Here is a 23,322-nt window from a genome sequence, read left to right on the forward strand (position 1 = left end):
AATAAGCTATTTCTAAAATATAAATTCCTTGACATTTAAGTGTTTTTCATCTCCCACAACTGTTTTAGGTGGATTATGATCATGCTGAAGCAGCAGAAACTCACATGTTTACTGCTGTGCATGATTAATTGACTTTAGCTAAAGTGCAGTGGGTTAACTGATCAATACCAATAACATGATAATTACCATATGGGGAGTTATGACATTCACATGAATATCTCTGTGAGCAGAAACCAGCTTCTTATCGTTTACCTACAAACTGGTTTTGAATGTTCAAATTGGAGGTTTTGTTTTTTAGGTTAATGATTGATGTTTGCTCTATACCAAAATCCCAACTCATATGGCACGTATTAACATAAATGGGCTATTTCCTACCAAAGAAAATAGGTCTTCACTGTCACATTACCTTCCAACACAAATGATTTACCTTTTTTACGGGAGATATGCTCCTGTCATGGTGTATTTACGTCAGTGAAGCAGTAAATGTGTATTTTATCTAATCATCTAGAAGGCAAACACAAAATGGTGGTTTACAGTGCTGTGTAACTCAGATCTTTTCATTATGCATGTGTACACTCATACATAATTTAAAATGTATGTTTCTAATCTTGTGTATGGCAAACTGAAATGGATCAAGGGCTGTCTGAGAGGCAGGTTTATCTTCAAAACACTGCCAGATGGTTCTTTTGACAAGACCGCAGTCGTCTGCCGTTAATGTCATTGTGACGGGAGAACGTCGAGTTTTAAATATCACCTGTTTGTTAAACAAATGACTGACGCAGGCATCCCTACTCCCTCTCCCAAAAGAAAGGCCACGCCGAGTATCTTACAATGGATATGCCTGCACAACTCGACCCACGGCAAGGTTAGGACACAGTTACAATGTGTAAGATTATTTTCTTTGAGCGTTAATGTCACATGTGAAAGAATGTTACATTCAGGTGAACATGCCCCCCTTTTGTTGGGCTTAATAAGCTCTCAGCGTATATTTTGAGAATGCTGAAGAATGTTCTTGCCACGTCACCCCTCTGTTCGTTGAGCTCCACCGGCTACCCTTAGCCTCCCTCATCAAATTCCAGTCACTGATGTTAGCCTACAAAGTGCTTAATGGAACGACTCCCTTCTACTTGAATGCTCTCGCAAAGGCTTACGTCACAACTCGGTCACTCTGGTAGTCAAAGGGTTGTAGTCCAGCAGTGCCTACACCACGCTTAAGACAATCCAGACTCTTTTCATGGGTCGTTCCACAATGGTGGAATGACCTATCAAGTGCTACAAGAACAGGGGCATCACTGTCTGTATCACTATCCTGAAGAAAACTCTTGAAGACCCAACTCTTCAGAGAGCATCTTCTACCCTGTACTTCGCTCTATGCCTGCACTGTCACCTCTGACAGCCTAACCCTGACTCATGGTTTCCTTCTATGTAGCTTATTGTTAGCTTTGATGTTAGCTGTAATGTTATATCCTCGTTTGTAAGTTGCTTTGGATAAAAGTGTCTGCTGAATGCATAAACATAAAAAAAAAATATGATATGCAATTGCATAAATCAAGCATACGCCTTTAATTTCAAGAGATATGTTCGTGTGTCATTAACCAACAAGAAATCGTGATTTTTCAAATATAGCACAGCACTTTTAGATCAGCAGATCAATCTTTTGCCTCTCCTGACCAATTTTAGGGCTGACATATTTAACATTCTGCCCCCTTTTTTTTTTTAATCAAAGAACAGGAAATCTTCTAATCCTGTTGTTTATAATTGTTAGCTGCAGGATTGCTCTCCAACTGCGAGTCACATAGCATCACGTACCAGCAAATTAAAGGCTAATACGACTTTTATTAATGGCAGATCTTTGTGTCCTTGTTTTCAGGAAAAAAACATCTATATTTGCATTGATTTCCAACCCATCTCCTTGTTATCAAAGTTCAAAATAAAACACTAATGAGACTGAAAAAAAGCCCTCACAAACAGGAAATCTATTTTCAGCAGTGGCAGATCTGGGAGCTTTTTGATGTCAAAATGAAAGTGTGATAGCACATACAACAGATTGTGCCTCTCCAACAGATTACTGCTGTCAGTGTTATATACAGTGTCGGCTATATTTGAAGAGCATGTATAACTGAAGCTGTCATGTTTATACTTGGTGTTTTTTCACACATTCCTGGGATGTGAGGAATCTAGTCTGTAATGGCAGCATCTCATTCAAAATATACCCTCATATCTGTCAAAAAGAAGGAAAGTCGCTGGTCAATGACTTCTCCACTGGTGAGGTCTAAATGCTGCATTCACGGTCACCAGACTTGCTTACCACTAAGTAAAGTGGGATGAATGACCTGTCAAATGCAATCCTCCCCTCCGTGTGTCTCACAATTACTTCCACTGCCAGACCGAGTTCTTTAGTCTATCACCAGCCGACGCCACACGTAAATGACTTTAGAAATTAGCAATTTAAATCCAAGGAGGGGTTTTTGTGCCTGTGCAAGATTCTGCTCACAATGTGCCAGAACGGGCCCCAGGTGTTCATAAAACAGAGAGCTTTACAGCACAGGAATGTGAATATCCACCAAAATAGTAAGGACAGCAAATTTATCAGATAAAAACAAGAAACCTTGAGATGGAAAGCACTAAAAACAGCGTGTAATATTTCATTAAAGCATTCTACTACTACAACAGAGGCCCAGAAGTTACAAATAAGTTATAATGGCTTAAACGAGTTGAAATTCTAATTCAATATAATATGAATATCATTAGGCATGTGATTATAATGGAGCGAAATGATCTTTTTCCTTTATCACTGCTCCTGATATGCTTGTACACACTTGTCATTAAGTGTGTTCATGGGAAATAAAAGACATTGTGGAGAGGGAAATATTCTGTGGGCAAAACAAAGTAAATAATTAAATCTGAGCCAAGACCATAATTAAATCACCTTGGCAACCTTCAAACACCACATACCCGCGGTACCTCGCGGTACAGGAACCCCAGGGATGTTAGGTGTTTATCTTTTCAGTTTTGGATGAAAAATTTGTGAAAAATTAGTAAAACAAATTGACATAATAATGTCTGAGCCAAGAGGGTTCCAGCAGAAGGCCCGACAATAGGTCTATAGGAGACAAACCCAAGTGGAAAATAAGCTTTGGTGGCGATTGTATTGACTCCTCGTGCTGAAAATGAGGCGCAGACTCAAAGCCAATGAGATCTTAGAGATTAATCTTCACACTGACGAGCTCGTGCAGGTCTAACATATACAAAACTGGTCTGTTGAGTCTTTCCTTCATCGTCTTCAGGTGATGAGTCCCATCCTGGCTGTTGGTGACATAAACCTTTGTAGTTAAACCTTAGTGACACTTACAAAATAAGTTGTTACGATCGTGTTTGATTCAATAAAACGCGGAAAGAATTACTCATGTGTCAAATTAGGCTTGATGCAACTGCAATCCACACAATTAAACCTCTTAATCAGTTATTCTATGTAGAATTGAATTAAAAAGAGCAGACGCAGTTTTCCTGTTACAGATTTATTTCAGTTTAGATCTGCCACACATTCCTGTCAAAGGCCAAACCATTATACTGTGCAGAATAAAGGCTTTAATAACAGCAGCCACGAGTACATTCTGTGAACGGCTGGTGCGGTTTGTAGATAAAGGGGGGGGGGGGGGGTTGGATTGTTAAGTGTTGCACTGAATTATGAAAATTCACACTGTGCTTTGAATTAAATTCAGGAAATTAATTCAATTCTCAAACAAAAAGTTAACTGAGCTACTTCTAAGACACATTTTTCAAACATCAAAGTGTATTTTGCTTTTTTTTTTATTAAGTGAACTTTTTCTATTTATTCTTTGAATTAGTCAGAACCAATAAAGAAGAAAGTGTCACTCAATTTAAAGCCTCTTCTAATGAACTCATCTCATAATTTTCACAGGAAGGTTGCTTTGACAGCAATTTAGTAATAAAATGGAGGCACGTGAAACTGAAAAGATGACATGTGGACAGATAGATGAGACGTGTTGTGAGGCAGGTCAAAAGCGAAACTCTCCATGTCAGCCTCTGTTTTCGACTTTATTTCTGTGAATATTTTCAACACCATCCATCACTTCATTTAAATTTCTTTCACAATTCAACCCTGAATCATTTCTACTCTTGTTGATCATCGTTTCACATGGACATGGTGTTGCTCATCAGGTATGTACTCTATTCTATTGCTCTTCCATGCTGACCCCACTCTCACACCACTGGGCTCCATCAGGATGAACTATTGAACTGGGAGAGCTCCCTAAAGCCATTTGGCAACCTCACTCACATCCCCAGTTCAGCTGAGATGAAATATTAAAAGGCAACACCATAAAATGCTCACACTCCATTTGGCACTATCATACTGTTCTGTCAGCTCTTATGGCTATCTCAGGTAATTATATGTAAATCTGATCTAATTAAAGCCACATTTGTCTTTGATATAAAACAGCTTGTCAAGCTTTCCAGTTAATTCCTCCAAAGTTCTCCAAAATGGAAAAACAAGGTTGTTTTTCTTAATTTTGACAAAAAGAAACAACCACAATCTTACCAAAATCCTGCAAGGCATATTTTATGGAATCAATCCTTAATCTTGGATCACAAAACCATGGGAGCAACAACTTAACATGGAATTCCAGTTCCAGCCATGGGACTGAAGCTCGGGTCCACGATAAAAATGCTTCGTTTCAAACCTCCAGAACCTCAGAAATGTGGTCATTAATTCCTCACCCAGCAAAATGCATTTAAATCACTGACATGGATATTGGAAATTACCAGTAGTAGGCTACCTGAGCAGTAAAATGAGAGGAAAAGGGCTCCTGGTCAAGCGTCAGAATGCGATGAGTTTGGAATATAAATGTATTAGCATGTAAAACCATGATTATGTTTGCTTGTAGCTGGAGCTCCACTTTGCTGCCACACATCAACTTCAGTCTTTTAGCATTTTTAGCATAGATTTGAGACATACAGGGAGTCTAAGCTGACGAAGGACCTAAGCATGTCACCAAAGTGTCTCCACTGCAGATGGGACTTGTTGAATACAGTTTTTCTTTTGTGATTTTAAAGTGATCTGTCAGACCTGCTGTGATGAAACAATGAAGGACTGAAACAGGTGGCAAACCAGTGGTGGAAAACTTTAAAGAAGACAAATATTATTATGAATCTGGAGTATTTCCTTTATGATAGGCCACATGCACTTAAAGAAATGTATTTAACTTGTAGCACTGACCTGAGCAAGCGTTGGAAAAGTGCAACGTCAGTAAATTGATAGTCTTTTTGCATATAAATCACCAAAATTAAACTGCTGGTTGATTGTATTTTCTAAATTCCCGCACAGGCTAATTTTTCATCCATCATTCTATCAAACAGCTGCAGCTGCACACACAGTATGGATGGGGGGGCAGGTGTCTCAACCATGACAGGGCTCAATGAAAACTAAGATTAAACGATTTATCTTTTCATAATATTGCAGCATGAATATCAAACAACCCTGATTCTGTGGTAATGAGAGAGGAGCCCGAGGAGCGTGGCTATCTATTGGATTTTCAAAATCGATGGTCTTGGATAGAAAAATGCATGAGCCACCAGCAAACACTGAATCTTAACAATGTGCATGATTCTCTGTGACGTTCCTCCTGGGCCCTGCAGCGATTCAACTTTCTAATCCTGCTCATTGGTGTTTTCAGCTTCACTTTATGCTGGAGAGGTGTGCTGAGCAAGCACACTTCTTATCACATTATCTGCTAAAGTAAAGCCTGGAACTGTTGAATGTGGACGTGCAGTCATGTGAAGCATCCTTCTCAAGACATTAACACAACAAACTGTCATTGCATAATGTCTACCAATAATTTCCCAGGAAAAGCAGGAATTCTAACAACTGACTTTCAGGGCAGTTTCTTCAACTCCGAGCAACTGGCACCCTCCTATGGGGGGCTTTTCAGCATGAATGGTTTATGGCTGATCCTTGTTTGAGTTCTATGGGAGCACAGGGGACACATTTATGTAAGCTCAGAAAGAGAAACACACTGCTCTGCAGAAAAATACATATGAGAATGCTTCTCAGAGGGGAAGTATCAGTGCAGACAAACAGGGTGTGTTCGAAGACCTCGTACCACTGGCACGCGGCTGTGTGAGCCCCAGGCTGCCTCATCCAAATAATGATTTAGTTCTTGGAGTCTGTCACTCTCGTAAATTCCTGGGTCAGCCTAGTTTCCGTACAAAAAATACAGCGCTGAACTCTCCTCTGGGTCTGGTGTGCTTTTCATTATGGGAACAATGGTGTTGCAGGTGCAAACTGCTTGGACTCACACCCCAGCTGGTTCTGCTTTGCTGGTGTAACATGGTACAGCACCACGCCAGCCTTGACACACGCACACACAATGGAGGAGATTACCGAAGGACGGGTGTCAGAGAAGAATGTTCAGTTCTGGTAAACTCAAAAACAGCTGTGTTTAGGGTAATTGTTCTCCATTACACAGTATCCATATGTTTGCAAAGTTCAGATTGTGAAAGTATCAATCATATAAACATTTCTTGGTGGGAAAAATTATTTTGGGATGAGTTAAAGCTCAATGGGTGAAGACAAACCACAGTTTTTCTGGCACAGTAACATCACTCAGGCCCCTTGTGAGAAAGGCTGCTAACATGGGATAGAACAGTATTGTGATATGAATGCAATTCTCATATAATAACATGTTATAAAACTTTATAGAGTCAGTCAGGTTATCCGGCGATCTTACAAAAATTGAGTGTCTGAGTTTATACCTGCCAGGCTATTCCCACAGTCATGTATATCAGGGATTTCCAAACTTTTAGACGGTGGCCTCTCAAAAGAAACCACTGTGAGAAGCTGAACCAGCGCTAGAAAGGCTGATTTGACTTGCCAGATGGTTTGTAACACAGAACCATCTGCAAAGTCATCCATAGAAACAGTTTGGGAAAGGACCATCTGTCTGTCACTGGCTGACTTCAACCAATCAGATCAAAGAAGCGCTGCAAAAGGAGCCAGCCAATGAGAAGAAGTTGCCATTGTAACACCTAAAACCTGGTAGGAGATGGTAGCTTAAGATGGTGATCAGTCCAAGTGGAGCCAGTTGGTCAACCAAAACAAAGAAAGCTTTGCTGGTGAAAACATGGTCTTGTGATTGTCTTCTAGTGTTTCTTGCTTTTACTGAACCCTGTGTATGCGGAGCCTCTATGAAGGCAATGTGTCATTTTGACTTGTTTATCACCCACCGGCAGGCTGTTAGTTACTTCAGTTCTTATCTTATTTTAACTAGGGCAGTTCAGTGCGTCTCCCAGAACGAGACTGCCTAAAAGAAGGATCTGTATCAATTCTCTGTGGCCTAAATGTAGAAAAGGGAAACACAAATATTTGAGGATAAAACTGTCTACATCACTTTGATGAGTGCGAGCACGAATTCTCCGGCGAAGTACTGCATGTGTGCTTCGAGGGTTGTTGTGTGTAATTTGTATTCAAACTGAGGTTTGGATGGCAGCTCACAGCTGTACAACTGATCTCAAAGAGCAGTGAGTCACTGGAGACACGTGACTCCCTGCTCGGCCTAATAGACCTGCATAACATAACTGCTTTAAAGGCCCTGTGATGGACTGGCGACCTGTCCTGGGTGTACGTCACCTTTTGCATGATGGGAGCTGGGAAAGGTTCCAGCACAGCCGCAACCCTGAACTGGATTAAGTGAGCATAGAAAATGGATGGATGGATTAGGGTATAAACATCTCCACTAGCCTCTTAAGGAGGCACCACTGTCCATTAACAACTTCCTCATGTTGAGAGGACGTGGGTTTTTCTTCTTCTGCTGTAGATGGTAACATGTCAGGGTAATTTATGTGAAATAGTTCTGAGGCCTGTTTGTTCAAAAACACCAGCTGTAATGAACCTCCCATCTGCTGCTTTGTTACATGACTGCTGATGACCTCACACAATTTCTGCAGTACATTCTTTTGATGAGGAATGTAAACAGCAGCAAAACATGGTTGTAAACTTTGTTAAGACAGTTTTGCACGTTTTTGATAGTAAAGTGTATAATTTAAGTGCATTAGTTTAATTCAATCCAAAAGCTGTTAAATTGTAATTGCATACTCAGAGATCATCAATGAGGGAGAATGCTGACCACACCAATATGCAATAAAGAGACTAAGCTCTGAGCATTCGTACTTCAACTGAGCTCTGTCAGCAGTTTGATAATTTGTGCTCATGCAACAACTGAAAGTCACAGACAGTATTTTCAGACAACACAAATCTTCAAAGCTTTCAAAACTGTTGTTTACAGCAATCTAGAAACTGTCTCCCTTGAACAAAAAAAATCTAAAACACAGTCTGCTGTTTCTAGCTGCTACATACTGTCTTGAATTCCCAAATTGAGTAGTAATCCCAGTTTTAAACTGACCAGATGGGCAGTTAAAGTTGAAATATTTTTGTTATCGCCTCAAAAGAACCTAAAGCACATGGCACCACCATCAAATCAAAAACAGATTGCCCCTGTCTCCCATTTCTCTCTCACTGATGGCAGCGAGTCTTCACAGAAAGAGCAGAAGGGTGGCTGTCTTTTCTCAAATAACGGTGTCCATTAATTATAATGCTGTGGTTGACATTTCACAGAATTCAAACAATGAAAGTTTGTTTTGTTTGACTGAATAGTACAATTCCAGCGGGGTGGGAGGAGGAGGAGGGGGGGGGGGGGGTTTGCATAACAACATCAGCTCGTCTGGGAAGCTGGCACTAAGCATCTCCATAAAAAAATCATCTTGTGCTCTGTGGATTCCACCAGAGAAAGCGCGGTGAGCTGGCAGCTTTCCAGGGAGAGTGAAATATTATCGTGGGAGAACACATCGAGATGAGCTCCGCCGACATCAAGCTTCCACTCAGTTCAGGGGGTTAAAAAGCCCCAGAGCACCGGCTAAATGATAAGGGCCGCTGCGCACACACATTAAACAGGTACACACTCAGCTCCACTCCAGCAGGTGCGACTTGCTGGAAGGAAGACGGCTGGCATCGCGGTGGTCTGCTTGTTCTCGAGCTTTGATCATTCCCTGTCGTTTTGTGAGCTCGCATGCTTCCCCTAGGAATACAATTTATAGAGTCCATTAGATGTTTATGGGACACGTGTAAATCAAATGAGTCTGCAAAGCAGCGTTGACTCACCCTTTGTTCTTATTTTTTCATCACACTTTGAGCAATTATTTGCCATTTTAAAGCAAACAGAAAAAAAACCAAATGTGTACATAAAAAGAGAGTTGTTTTGTGAGGGGCTGCACCGTCATTCCCCTTCTAAATGTTCTTGACGAATCACCAACAGCAATACAAGAAGATAAAAGACATTTTACTGTATGAAACTTTGGTTTTGTAAGACGCATTTGTTCTACAGTGTTATTAAAAATGGATTAAATTTCAAAAGCTTAATTATGTTCAGTTATAAATCAGAAGTTTAATCACTCTGTGATAAGCTGTGAACACAAATATACGATCACCTTATGAAGCACTAATATTCTAACCGGACATGTTTACATGTCATTTTTTCCAAGTCATGTCTTAAGTCTTTGAGGACCAATAACAAGTCAAGTTTCAAGTCTTTGTGTTCGAGTCCAAGTCAAGTCTCAAGTCTTTGAGGACCAATAACAAGTCAAGTCTCAAGTCTTTTGACCCAAGTCCAAGTCAAGTCTCAAGTCTTTGTGTTTGGTTCCAACTCAAGTATCAAGTCTTTTGACCCAAGTCCAAGTCAAGTTTCAAGTCTCAAATGAGTGAAGAAATTGTAACCTATATTAGGTTTTAAATAAAGACTTGGGCAGCTAAACGTAGATGAAAACTAGTCGATCTTGAATTTTATCAGGTGTCCCTGAAATTGTAAAAGTACGCTAATTTAAAACAGCAATTAGATTAACGTTAAACTACATCCACGTAGACTTGGTTGAGCAGTTAATTTGGTAACTGTTAACCTAGGCTACTTAACCAAAGTCCTTCCCAAATTTCACAGGCTGCTGCAGATAAAGCAATCAGCAGTGCTGTAATGAAGCTATAATCTGCATATAGTTTACAACACTGTTTACTTTGATTAGTTTGCTAGCGGTAGCTGTCGATCAGTGCTAAGTTTCCCTTTCACATAACAAAGAGACTGACCTGTCCTTTTTCAGGTGCCTGAAGAAGTTGGATGTAGTTGAGCCGGCATCATTTATCCTGATACCACACACTTTGCAAGTAGCCGTTCACTTGTTTGCCGTCTGCGTGAACGCTTTAAAACCAAATGTGACGACATATGGGACAGTTCCAGATGAGCTTGACGCTGCCATGGTTACAGTAATTTTGATATCAGTGGCTGCACGCATGCGTGAGGCTCCATTGCGCTCAGCCTGCCATCAGCCTTCATACATCGGAATGAATGAAATAAAGATCAGAAACAATAATTTCATGAAATGAAGATTGTTTACGAGTCCCAAACCTCGAGTCCAATTCAAGTCTCAAGTCTTTTGAGGGCAAGTCGGAAGTCAAGTCTCGAGTCCTCATCTCTGATTCTAACACTAGCAAGCACTCATTTGGAGCCATATGATCGCCAAATGCTCCATTGTCGTAACCAACATGCCACAAATTTTATTAGAGCCTAAACAAAAGATCAAAGTTGGTGATTAGATTTTTATGTTTTGTTGTTACTTTCAGGAAAACACAGTTCTATGAATGCAAATCCATCTGTTTTAATCAGAATCCAAGTTGATTCAAGGTCCCACAACAAAACTCTTCTTTAGTTACTGTAATTGCTAAATGTCTGTAGAATTCAAAACGTCTAAGACTTTCAGGATTCATCTGAATATATTCTATTCTGCAAGGCTGCTAACAAAGAAGTTTTGAAACAATGTAGTAAACTGGTGGTATGTTTAGAGCTCCCCTAAACTTTTAACGAAAGTTGGGGCCCATTTTAAAAGTGTTTGTCTCTGATGTTGATCCAGGGCCTGATCTGGATTCTTTTATTCGGCCTTGGAAGTATTTACTCTTACCCTGTTCTTGGTTTAAACGTGCATGCAATCAGTTAATGAGAACAAAACAGTCAAATGAGGCACAGAGGCATTATGTAGACCTGCATGATGTCTTTGTAGCCACAGTTTCTGACTGTCCTTCGCATAACTAAAGGCTGGATGCATACAATGAAAAAGCAATGCCACATCAGCCTGGAAACTTGCCACTTTTTCCATGTTTCTGTGGGAACTTTACCAGCAAAAATAAAAAATTGTTATTCCACTGAGTCTTTTGTTCCTCTGATGCCTCAAGTGCACAAAGACACCCACAACAGCACCTATTTTTCATGGCTGAGGCATTTTAGATTGAACAGAGGCAGTGCTACCTATATTTAAAGCCACCAAGAAGAGCTGCAAAGCAGAGCTGCTGTTAAGAGACACTTTAACGGAGAAAAAAGGAGATGAAGGGGAAGATATTTGCATTTTACTTCCTTTTTATCATGGGGACATATGTATTGTTAAAAAATAATAAAAAAAGAATGTATTTCTCCTCATATCCCTTATTTTTTTTTCTTTTTTGTTGAAAAAAATCTATTTTTTCCCCATCTTTCGAGATCCTTTTCACTAACAAAGACCACCCCACAATGTTGTCATTTATTGATTGCATGATCTGAGGCTAGTGGAGATGTTGAAGGGATGGGATAACAGAGTCAAGGGGAAGAGATGAGAGAGGCTGAGAAACGTAATGAAATTCTGGGGTACATCTGGGAAAGCTTTCAGCTCCTTGACCTCTGGTTCCTTTAAGTAAATAGGAAAGCAAGATGGAAAAGAAGGGCTTGGGATCAGGGGCTTTTGAAGACTGAGACACATGACAAATTTGTTAAGTGAGGTGTTGGCTCTGTTCCTGAATCTCAGTTTAAAAACTAAAAGATTTAATGTTTTCCTTTAAATCATCTGTCTCCTTTGTGGATTAACATGCACAAAAGACAACTGCACTTCTTCTTTTAGTTCTTGAATATTCACCTCTCATCTGAAAAGCTTCAGTTCTAACTCACTGGTGGAGAGTTTCAGGCTTATGAGCTTTTACTGTTGAGGTCACATGTGTGTCAGTGACACACCTGCCTCTTCTGTGGCTCATTTAGGTTATTGTCACCTGTGAGCCAGCACGTGCACAGTTGAGTCACGCTACAGTTACAGCACGATTAGACCATTTAACTGGCTTTCTGTCGTTTGTATGCATGGGAATAGATCGAGTTATGAACTGAATTATCTCCGACATCAACACTGTGGACTGTGTGAGATGCGTAGGTTTAGCTGCACATGTTGTGTTTAAGTTACTTGAGTGTTGTTTTTGTCGGATGACGCTTTGGTTATATAGAGTTTTATTAGAGCAGAGCAGCCATCTTGAAATACTTTACGTAGTCGTAAAGGGCTGATTTTATGTCCCAGTTTCTGCCGTGTTTAGCCAAATAGAATAATGTGTGAATTAGGGCAACTTTATTGGGAATTCAGCTGTGCTAATATACAATTCCACTTAATGATTTCCAAAAAGATGGAAGTTCGCAGCATGTACAGAGCAGCTAGGCCCATTTGAGTCTAGTTGAGTGCATACCCACAGCAGTATTTTCTGGGCGTGTTATTTTGGTTTTGAAAAGCTTGATTTCGTTGGATTTTGGTCAAATTAACATGTTTGTCTTATTTTTTTTTTTACTTACTGCTGACATAGAACTACCTCATCAATCTGTAGGATGTATTGGTCAATTTCTGAAGGATTGTAAAACTGGGGGAGGAGATTCAGGGCTGCACTGTAAATATTAGGTGATACCGAAGGCCACCTTCTGTTTGAATGTGCAAAGAGCCGCTACCCAACCATTAGTAATGAAGACTTTGAGCTGAGAGTTCCTCAGGAACCAATAAAAGAAGTCCAGTTGTCTTCTGTTCTAGTACTTAAATTTTTCTTAAACATTTTCTGTGCAGTTATTCATACATCACTACTACTGAATGAGTGAAGAACAACTTATCTGGCTGAAATGTGCTTTTCCTGCCCTTTCTGGTGGCTGCGCTGTAACATCTAAAATCTTACCTATCAGCGCTATCATCATCCCCAAGACTCCACCTGTGCCTTATCTGCAGCAAGGCCAGAAATTAAAACCACTGGAGGTCAGTAAGGATAAAAAAAAAAAAAGAGTTTCAAAGGCCGTTGAGATACTGTTTAATGCTAAATCTGCCTTGTTGCACCACCACACAAATCTGATCAATGTGCTAAGATTTAGAGGTCTGGCTTGTGTGGAAGGGCTCCAACTGTCAGTCGGCTGACATGGTTGATGCTTAGAATAAATTGGACTTTTACTCAAATGCACAAAAGAGCTCCTTCAACTCCACAGCTCACTGTGTTATAAGCTTTGTTAAAGAGCCCATTTCCATTACAGCCACTGACACCAACATTGACTTAGCGAGGGTGGGTACACATCGAAATGGACTGTGATGCTGTGGTGACTGCAGACTGAGGCCGCTGTGTCATTGCAGCTGCAGGACTACAAAGCAATTTCCCAGCGTGCAGATCTGTGCACAGAATCGATAAATCATATTCCTGATTACTCTGCAGGGGGAAATGGAGTTTGTATTGTTTCTCCAGGACAAATGTAGGTTCCAGGTGAGATAGATCTTATTTTCAGGACCAAAGAAAGACGATCCAAACACACACGCACATGCACCTCGTCCCCATGAACCTCCCTCATACCGTTAAACAGAAAAACTACTCACCCCCCCTTTCACTTTTCTTTCATCACACTGTAAAACTCTCCTGTTCCTGTTGAGCTCTCCCTCAGTTTCTTCCCCTTTTCCTCTTTGGTTAGCTCTGATTCTTTCAAGATTCAAGCAGTTTCAATAACTCTCCTGCAACTGAATCAATTGAAAGTTGCACAGCCATCTGAAAACTTCTTCAAAGCTCACTTTCTGTTTCCATTACTGCAAACTGGCTTCTGTGTGCCATCTTTGACACAACAGTAGGTCTAGATTTGAAGCAGCAGCACATCCTGGCGCATAGACTATGTTAAGTGTTGGCTTTCATTTCAAAATTTTCTGTGACATTTCCAGAATGACATTTCAGTCAAACAATGTAACGGTTGAACAGTTCCAGTGACAAGAGGAAGCGATGAAATATGACATCGTCTCTGTTTCTCGATGACATGAAAACAAAGAAGGAATGTTATCGAAGACACATCAGTGCGTTCTGATTGCTGATTTTTGCTGATTTTTGTGCTGGCCAGAGGTCCTGCAAGAAATTTCATGCATCCCAACATGTTAAGACAAGGCCCCCTGATGCTGATGTCTGCAACCCGAGGGCAAAAAACAAAAACTGGGTTTAATTTGGAAGAAAATGGTTGCATAAAACAACCAGAAAATCAATTTGTTGGAGAGCCCAGAATCTGTCTTGAGAAAGAAGCTGAAATAAGATCACAAATTAATAAATGCTCGGCATAACAAAGTGTGAAAATTGTAAAGTCATAGATAATCTACTGTAAATGAGCTGCTCAGGTAGAACATAGTTTTGTTTGGATTTTTTGGTAGATAGACATGTGGGCAAATTTAGTGTTTAGCCCACTGAAAAGAAATCCCATGCTGCTTTGTTAGACTAAAACACAGCAAGCAACTTTTAGCCTTTTTTTCTCCATTATGCAGGATTAATGCTAAAAAGGTGTATTATAAGTCAAACAATTCTAAAAACTCAACACAACACACTTTGTGGTCCACTGCAAGAACAGATATGCAGACAGTAATAATCCATAGTTTCCTGCAGTTCTTTTATCTATCTTATTGCTGTACTCCAGGGAGTTTAGCACACAACTGCACATGAAGAGAAGGGAGACTGATTAGGAATGCCCTACAGCTGTGGTAATCAGCCTCACCCAAATCACTCTGATCCACCTACCCTCCTGCAGCTGAACCAAAAGCACACCTCAGCACCACACAAGGATTTTCCTAATCCCAGCCAAGTAGGTTTTGTACCTAATAAAGTCCTTCAGTCAATTTCATGTGACTTGTTCCACCACCAGCCCTCCTCCATCCGAGTACAGGCAGTGTTCCTGTTGTGAAAGACTGCTTCAGCTGCTGTGTCACCACACTTCAGGTTCAGGGGACTTCATGCATTAAGGCTGCAACACGCTGTGATATTTAGCTACTTCAAGCCACACTATTTGACAGACATCCAATGAACTTGGCCGTGACATACATCTCAATGTATGCAGACTCTATGATGACATACCTACTGAACTGTAGTAGGTTGGGACTGAAAAGTGACACAGACTCCAAGGTTTATATTACCAAAATGTAGGTTTTATGAGCTGGCAAAGTGAACAATGACCTGTTTACTGCAGTGTGCATTTGTGTGTTCACCTGTTTCCCTCCCACCTGGGAGCCGCAGTCCCTCTGCTATTCATTTCCACGATGTGTCTTAGTTGGCATGGTCACGGCAGAAGCTCAAGGACACATCATACAGACAAAGCACTGATCAGAACATCTGCTGGGTCAGAAGACGTGGCAGCAGTCCCACTGCAGGATGAAACCGTCTTTGAGGAAGTTTGTCCCAGGCTATCTTAGGTTGCAGGATCGTCACCACAGTTTGTGGACTTCTCACTGTGCAATGCAGAACTCCATCAAAGATATCACCACGATTTATGTTTGTCAACTTACGTCTGGGAAGGCCAAAAGTTGGGTTTTATTCAGAGATGCCACCAGCTTTGACAAATCTTTGAAATCCCGGATTACACACAGTTCTGTAGCTGCTCTGCAGAAAGTGTATTTTATGTAATGTAGTTTTAGAATTTCTATAAATGATCAGAATTACACAATCAGTGCAGTATCAATATCAGAAATACTTAGGAAAATAAATGCCTCAGGCAGAATATAAAATGAATATTTAAAAGATATCTTTAAAAGATGATGTTACAAAACACGACAACTACAAAAACTACACTTATAGTGTAATATATCAATGCCGACTGTGTTTTGTCCACAGACTTCGTGGGTTTATTGCTGCTGTTTACATTCACCCTGATGAAAATAAAGAAATGCAGTGAAGAAATTGAGCTCAACAGCAGTCGTGTGACAGTTGCTGCTCTCAAGAAGTGATTAACTTCCATTCTCCAGCTTCTTTCTGGAAGCTTTTGTTCTGTGATGAAGAATATTGAACATATACAGAAATTACAGGCACTGAAAATTAAAATTTAATGTGGATTGTCACTCACAGGACAAGCCTCCAACCCCTCTATGGATGGTGACGTAAGTCCTTGCTGCAGGGAAGCTCAAGTGTCCTCGGTTGAAATATGGCAGTAAAAATGATGAAAGGAACAGTGTATGGAAACACATATGTGCCCAGATATGTAGCTAAGCAAATGCAAGCAAAATTACAGAATTAGGATCCAACTTAATCTATTGATTAGAAACAACCTTTACAATCCATGGCTGAGGTGCCCTTGAGCAAGGCACCGTACCCCCATGCTCCCCGGGCGGTGTGAATGGCCACCGCTCCCGTGTGTATGGCAGCTGTCGCCATGAGTGTGTGGCCCTGTGCATGTGCATCCGAACTGGATGGGTTAAATGCGGAGGAATAATATTGTTTATTTACATGTATCTACATGACAATAAAATCTAAATCTTAATCTCTTTATGTAACCTTTAGAATTAGATAGAATTAAACAATCAACACCACTGAAAACATACATACAAACTCTGACGAAAGATATTAAATCACCAATATCGAAGGATGTTAATAATAAATTAATGTTGTAGGTGATGGCCCTTTTTTTTTTTTTTTAGAGGAAACATTACGGACCACCTGGTAATTTGAATTTCTTAAAAAAAAACGAAATACCTGCACAAGTCTAGATATGGAAATTAATTTGCAGTTCAAATAGAGAGCTTGTAGAGCTTAATGAGCTGCTTGCATGGCTAATTGGCAGGAAACAGGGCCCCAACAAGAGAGTTGTCAGTGGAAACAATGGAAAGGATTATAAATCTCCCTCAAGAAGGTCGTTCAACTCAGTGTGGCAAAAGATGTTGGCTGTGCCTAAAGTTTGGAGTAACTACAAACTAAATGAGAAGGTTGTAAAAGGTCAACATACGGGTCGACCAAGGAAGACGTTTGTGACTGAGCTATAAGAACCTGGCTGAAGTAAAGACAGATGTAAACCATCACTAACAGCTAAAGAGAAGCAGTCATGGACTGAGGATGGTTGGAAGAAAGTGATATTTAGAGATGGATCATCAGTCTGCTTCAGACAAGGAGATGATGCTTTAGTTTGGTCCAGTGAAACATAGAAAGATGCCTGCCTGAAGAAAATAAGCATTTACACAGTCATTGATGACAGGGGAAGGACCGGGGGGGTTCATGTACTAAACACTTAAATACTGTCACTTACAAGGCAGATTACAGCAGTAATACCACGTTCTCTGATGAGGCTCCATCCGGCAAAACTGATGTCAGCCGCTGTACTAGAATCTATCAATTACTGCAATTTGGCCAAATTTGACATATTTGTTATAAAACGAAGATGCTCTTCTACAGAATAAAAACTGTTGGTGTCACATCTGTGATTTTTGTCTTTTCACTAAATAAACTGCTGACTGAACAGCTATTAGGAGTGGTGATAGGATATTTTTTGCCAGGGGTTGAAGGCTGAGACAACAACTGTTTCCGCGCTGCTCTGAGCAACTGACATCCCCTTGTCTGTCTGAATGCTCATTTTGAACGGGAAACTCCTCATAAAAGACCTCTTTACCCCATGGCTCTCTTAGCACATGTTGTAACATGCATGAAGCCTCTTTCTATGGCTCGAAGCCATATTTTCTGTTACATTTTATTGTGTTGAGGCGCCCCACTGGGTCAGAAGAGAGAGACAGAGAAGAAAACAAGCATCTCTTCTTCCCTTCTGGCTATGGACTTCCTGATTTTTGTCAGTCATTCTTCTGCAGAACAAGACTGCACAAAAACTCAACAAGAGGCCTTGGTTTTATTCCCATTTCGCGCAGGTGTGGACATGCACACACTTCCAGGATTTTTTTCTGTGCCACACATGAAAAATGCATCCAATAATGCGAATCTTGCCAAGATTAAGTATGTTCTTGCCGCTGCAATGCGTTAATGGAAGAACTGTCATCATCAGCTATAGGGTCATGTGGTATTTTTTTGAATAAGGGAGCATAAACGTTTATTGAGCCCTGGAGGCACGTAAGCAAATCTGACCTCATCTGAGCAGATATAAAGCGTCTGCTTTCAGAGGGAGTACAGATGGAAACTAGCTTCAGCTTGATCTGTAAATCACTAAATCTGCTGCACTCAGTCAAACAGCTGCTGGGTTTCTGTGCACAATTATCATCAGAGATCTTCAGCTTCTATCAAACTGCTTGCGTTGACCCATATCGGGCACATGTAGATTCATTTGTGTGGCTCTATATTCGTATTGCACGTATGTAACTTTTGTATTTTTGATGAAGATTTTAAATTTATCACATATCTATTTGGTGTGTTTCCTCTCTGGCCTGATGAAGCATTTCCAGCTGTTCATCTTTTCCCACTCTTAGCCCATCCACTCTGTGACACATAAAGAAATCCAACCAGACCTCCAAGGTGGCAAACAGAGGGCTTTGTTGCACACTTGAAACCAAACTTACACCCCTGTTAAAAGAGCTCATACAGGCTGCATAGCAGGATGTAGAACAGACACTTGCGTATGAGCTCTTTTGAAGCCTCTGGGATGAGCTCCAGCTTTTCTAAAGTGCACCACATTCTGCTGGTGATAACAATTCAGGAGCTCTGATGAAAGTTTGAGAGAATCAGTGGCAAAAAGGGAAAGAGACGTAAGCTAAGGGAGAAAAGCTGACAGTGGTGTGTGTTAGCGTGTCTGTGTGCCAGAGAGCAAGAAGTGATTACTTTGTGTTAATCAAGTATCTAGTATGCCACGATTTGAAGGCTTTCCAGTGTATTACTCATTATCTGCAGACAAGTCTGTTAAATACAGATTAGACAGGGTGAGTAAAGGGACTCAATATTCCTGAACTTTCTCATGAAACTCCCCTTACAGAAACAATCTGTCTTTTCATGGGTTATCTGGGCTTTTCTCTGCTTTCTAGCCTCTTCATGTGCATGCTTCTTCTCACTCTTAACCAGCTGTGCTCCATATTTCAGCCTTTTTCTTTCCAGCAGATTTCAAATTGAGCTATCCCCCTAATTCAAAAGAAGACAGTGAAAGAGGGTCAGGGTTTTTCTTTTTTCCAAGAGTCATGGAATTTTTATGATGACCTCGAAGATTCGAGCCGTGTGAGGGCACATACTTCCTCATAATTACTTTCTTCTAAATAAAAGACGGGAGAAAAAGAAAGAAATCGATAGATCCGTACACCGCGTCCCGGCACAGTAAGTGCACCTCGGGTGAGTGCTCCATTTAAAAGGTGGCTCATCACCTCTCATTAGTCCAGCGAGGTCTCTGCAGCCACATGTCACCACTGCATTTCAGGTAGGTGGTCACACCAGCTACTGTGACACCGTAAGGACATACATATCTAATAAATATGCAGAGTAAAGCGGATTTTATTTTGTTAAATGTCAAAAAACAAACAAAAGCAGTTTGAAATCATCCAATACAGTGAAACTCTTTCAATTTCCCACTTTTTAACTCCAAGTCATTTTAGTAATGACCCAAAAATGTGAATAATCCATGAAAAAAAGGGGTTAGCTTTATGGATATTGTGCTATCTACTGTACATGTTTGTGCCTGTAACGCCTGCAAAGTCCACACCAAGGAGAGTAATTATCTCCCACTTTATCTATCTTAATCCAGGCTTTTCTTTTTTCTTAAAGACATCTCCATAAAACCCGTTTTCATAATGCCAACCTCGTGATTAATTTGGCACCGCTCAGAAAGCAGCAGTCCTCAATTTTCGAGGAATCCGAGCAGACAAAGCCCTTTGGGAGGGACATTCTTAAAGAAACATGCACCGAAACAAAGCACCACAGACAGAGGAGGAGAGGAGCCACTGCAGCAATGTACAATTATAGACAAAAATTGTGCTTTATTTAACAGTAAAGAATGTAAAATGTCCCGGTAGACTCCCAAAATAAAACGATGAACCTGTAAAATAGCATAATATGGCCTCTTTATTACAAAGATGTGTCCGCATGGTCTTGTCTCATTGAATAACATTTGAATCACACACCAAGTGTGTGAGTGTGTCACAGTCCTTATTGCATTTTTTGTATCACTGAGATCCTGCAGTAATAGTGTAGTTATAACACGTCAAGTTTTGTATTACAACTACAAACCTTTTGTTGACATTTGTGTTATTTCACAATATATTTAGTATTAAAGGTGAAAGTATTACATGTAAATTACATGCAAAAGTGTGCCTAAATGTGATGCTGCCTATGCCATGAGATATTGGTCCACAGAAGTGTTTAGGTGTTGTATCTATTACTTGAGTTTCAATAAATCTCGTTGAAATGCGCTCCTTCAAATACAAAGTGTCTTTGAGGTGCTAACTCCCCCCTCAGGTGCCATTAAAACACTACAGAAGAAAAGCGGTGCAATGAGATCATTAAAATATCAGAAATAATAGCTTAAAATCTGCAAAATGACATGAGAATTATGGAAACATAATATTTCTGTTTGGTTTCAGCCAAGTGAAATAGCTGCAACCAGGCAATAAAGGGAAAATTTCGACAGGCGGGTCGATCACATTCACCCTGAGCTAATCTGTGTTTTTAATCAAAAATGGGCCTAAAGTTAGCTTTAGCTTTCTTTTGGGTGTTTTTTGGATGTTGCCAGAGTTGATAAACAATCACAAAAGTGGGCAGCAGTGACAACATCGTTGGAATCTGTAACACTTCTTTAAGAAAGTGTTGATGTCCTTATTTTTGCTGGGAAAGATTCCTGCAAATAGTCTTATCCCTTGGAATGTTTAGCCAACCGGCTACGCATCAAGCCAAAAAATTCTTACAATATGACGATTACTAATAGCTCAGTCAGGAGCACTTTGTCAAAGTGATGATCATAACAAAGTATAACTGTAGCAGCAATAATAAATTGCTGCTACAGTTTATAGTTGGTGGTTTATAGTTGGCTTTTTTGGGTCTGGTTTTGGGTCTTTCTGCCCCTTCGTGTGCAAACATTGTATGAGTCAGGGAGAACAGCAGCCAGGGAACCGAACCAAGAGCACTGAACAGACCAGTGTCAATGACAAAAGGAGTTTGAGAAGAAGAAATTGTGGTTAAGTTGGGTTGTAAAGCAGCTTGATGGAAGAAGGAGCCAAGATATGCAGGCATGCACAGTTAAAATAGAAAGCTCTGCATGAGGCTGATTGATCAGCTGATGTGAGCTACCAATACTCTGCAGCTGGACTATGAGGTCTGCCTGAACTAAGGTCGTGCTCAGTTTGTCAAAAATTGTACTTTTCCAATACACTGAATCCTTTTTTTTCCGTACAATTAGTACCACAATAACATAATTCTTTCCTGGAATCATTTTATAAATCGTGGACTGAACATTTGGACAGACACGTTAACTTTAGCTTTACCTCTTTATTTGTAATGCTTTGCTAGAGTCCTTAAAGCCAAACAACCTTCGAGATGCCACTCTCAAAAAACTCCAGCTCCAAGACCATTTGTCATGTTCTGGATAGTGTTATTATGTTCAACTTCAAGACATGTGGGTGCAGAGCTATATTTCAACTGTTGTTATGATAAACTATTCTGTGTATCTGATGTGAACAGATGTGAACGATGACAAAGAGATGAGTTGTGCTTTGCCGGTAAATTCCTCCTGGTGAAATACCCCGCTTTTAGTTTATGAGGTTGAATGTTAAGCTTAGAAACAGGGCTGTCTATAAATCAGCAGATATAGCGGAATATGCTAACTGTCTGAGGTGTGAGTGCACAATAGTCATGTGTTCCAGTGATGATTCTCTGCATTTTTGCATTTGTGGAAGAGAAAACACGTCTTTAACACCAGAAACTCTCAAATGATCGAAGACGAACCACAGTTTCTGTCTAATTGTCCGTGTAACAACTGTATTTTTTTTATGTAAAACATACATTCATCTCGAGTGGTGCCACAGCCACTAAACATATTCCTTCCATTTCCTGCAATTATGCAGCTATAAAAGAGTCTTAATTATATGTTTTGTGTATGTAAGAGAGAATTTGATCATATACAGACAGAGTGTAGTCTCAGGGCTGTAATTACAGCTTAAACAAAGACAAATGTGTAGATTTCAGAGACCTCTAACCAGTACATATAGAGACTATTTTCAGTGCCACAAAAAAGGAAAACCAGTCATCTCTCCTGTTGAGAAGGTGTTTGAAAGCCAGCGAGCACATCACATAGCGCACAAAGAGATAAGTATGAGACTCACTGTGCTGAATCCTGGGAAGAGGCTGACCGCTGAGGCCGAATCCAACGGAATCGGGAGAAATTGCTTCATGCCCAGTGAGGTCTGGATGGCAGGCAGGGTCGGGCGCAACAGGGCAGGCATGAGGCCATTCTGACATGTGTTACCTGTAGGAGGGAAAGCAAAAGCAACGTGTTGAACGACTGAGGGGAATGCGCTTGAGCCAAAATCTTACAGCTTGCATCAGAGCTCACTCAGTAAGCGCTTCTTTAGTCTGTGGGATTGTTACCACAATGTCCCTTGATTACATTAGTCATCATTCAAGCTACTTAGCACATTTGCCTCCAAGGCAGTCAAGGCGAGACATCCATTGCATGCAAAGCTCACAGTGAACACTGTTTAAACTTAGATTAATGCCAGGGATAAAATGTGGGAAATCCCCTGAAACCCCAGTCTGAGTGTTATGGCTTTTTAAAGCAGAAAAAAATTAAATCTTATACCCTTTAAGGGATTTCCATCATTTCAAAGTAACATTTTTCAGCCAATTTTTGAATAATTTCATTTTAAGAACTTTTCAACCACAAAAATGTTCCATTATTTCATCTATTTCAACCTTAAGGTCTATTTGCTGCCATTCTTGCTGATTAGGTCTATGGCATATCTTACAAACTACAACAAAGTTAGAAAAGTAAGCAGAGGAATAAAGGTTTGGTAGAATATTGGCTGGTTATTAAGATGTCATGTGGCGGACTGTATAGCAGATGAAATTCAACAACAACTGGACCTTCACAAGCAGAAAAAAATGTTTTTCAAAGAGTCTTTTAAAGGATCTGTACTATCTGTGGAATAATTCCATCCAGGTATTGTGGTTTTTCACCTGGTCTAAGACCCCAAAAAGACAGTTTAACGACCCTTTTCTGCTGATTTTTGTTACAGCCAGTTTCAGCGGCATGTCTTCGTATAAGT

The 23,322-nt window shown here is 40.3% G+C and overlaps 2 protein-coding genes across 3 annotated transcripts in view; one reads left to right on the top strand and one right to left on the bottom strand.

Annotated features, from left to right (window-relative positions):
* Nucleotides 1-23,322, top strand: part of LOC140315989 (ubiquitin-conjugating enzyme E2 E1-like) — a 341,997-nt gene that overhangs the window by 160,449 nt on the left and 158,226 nt on the right. The gene's annotated exons all lie outside the window — the stretch shown is intronic.
* znf385d (zinc finger protein 385D) overlaps nt 1-23,322 on the bottom strand; it is an 85,278-nt gene that overhangs the window by 49,568 nt on the left and 12,388 nt on the right. For both annotated transcript variants that reach the window (XM_072393599.1, XM_072393598.1), the window contains exon 2: nt 22,381-22,523. In XM_072393599.1, the coding sequence (XP_072249700.1) occupies nt 22,381-22,523 (143 nt within the window). The remainder of the gene's footprint in view (nt 1-22,380; nt 22,524-23,322) is intronic.

This window comes from Leuresthes tenuis, unplaced genomic scaffold (genome assembly GCF_036924035.1).
Source record: "Leuresthes tenuis unplaced genomic scaffold, fLeuTen1.0.hap1 SCAF_10, whole genome shotgun sequence".
Taxonomy (NCBI): Eukaryota; Metazoa; Chordata; class Actinopteri; order Atheriniformes; family Atherinopsidae; genus Leuresthes; species Leuresthes tenuis.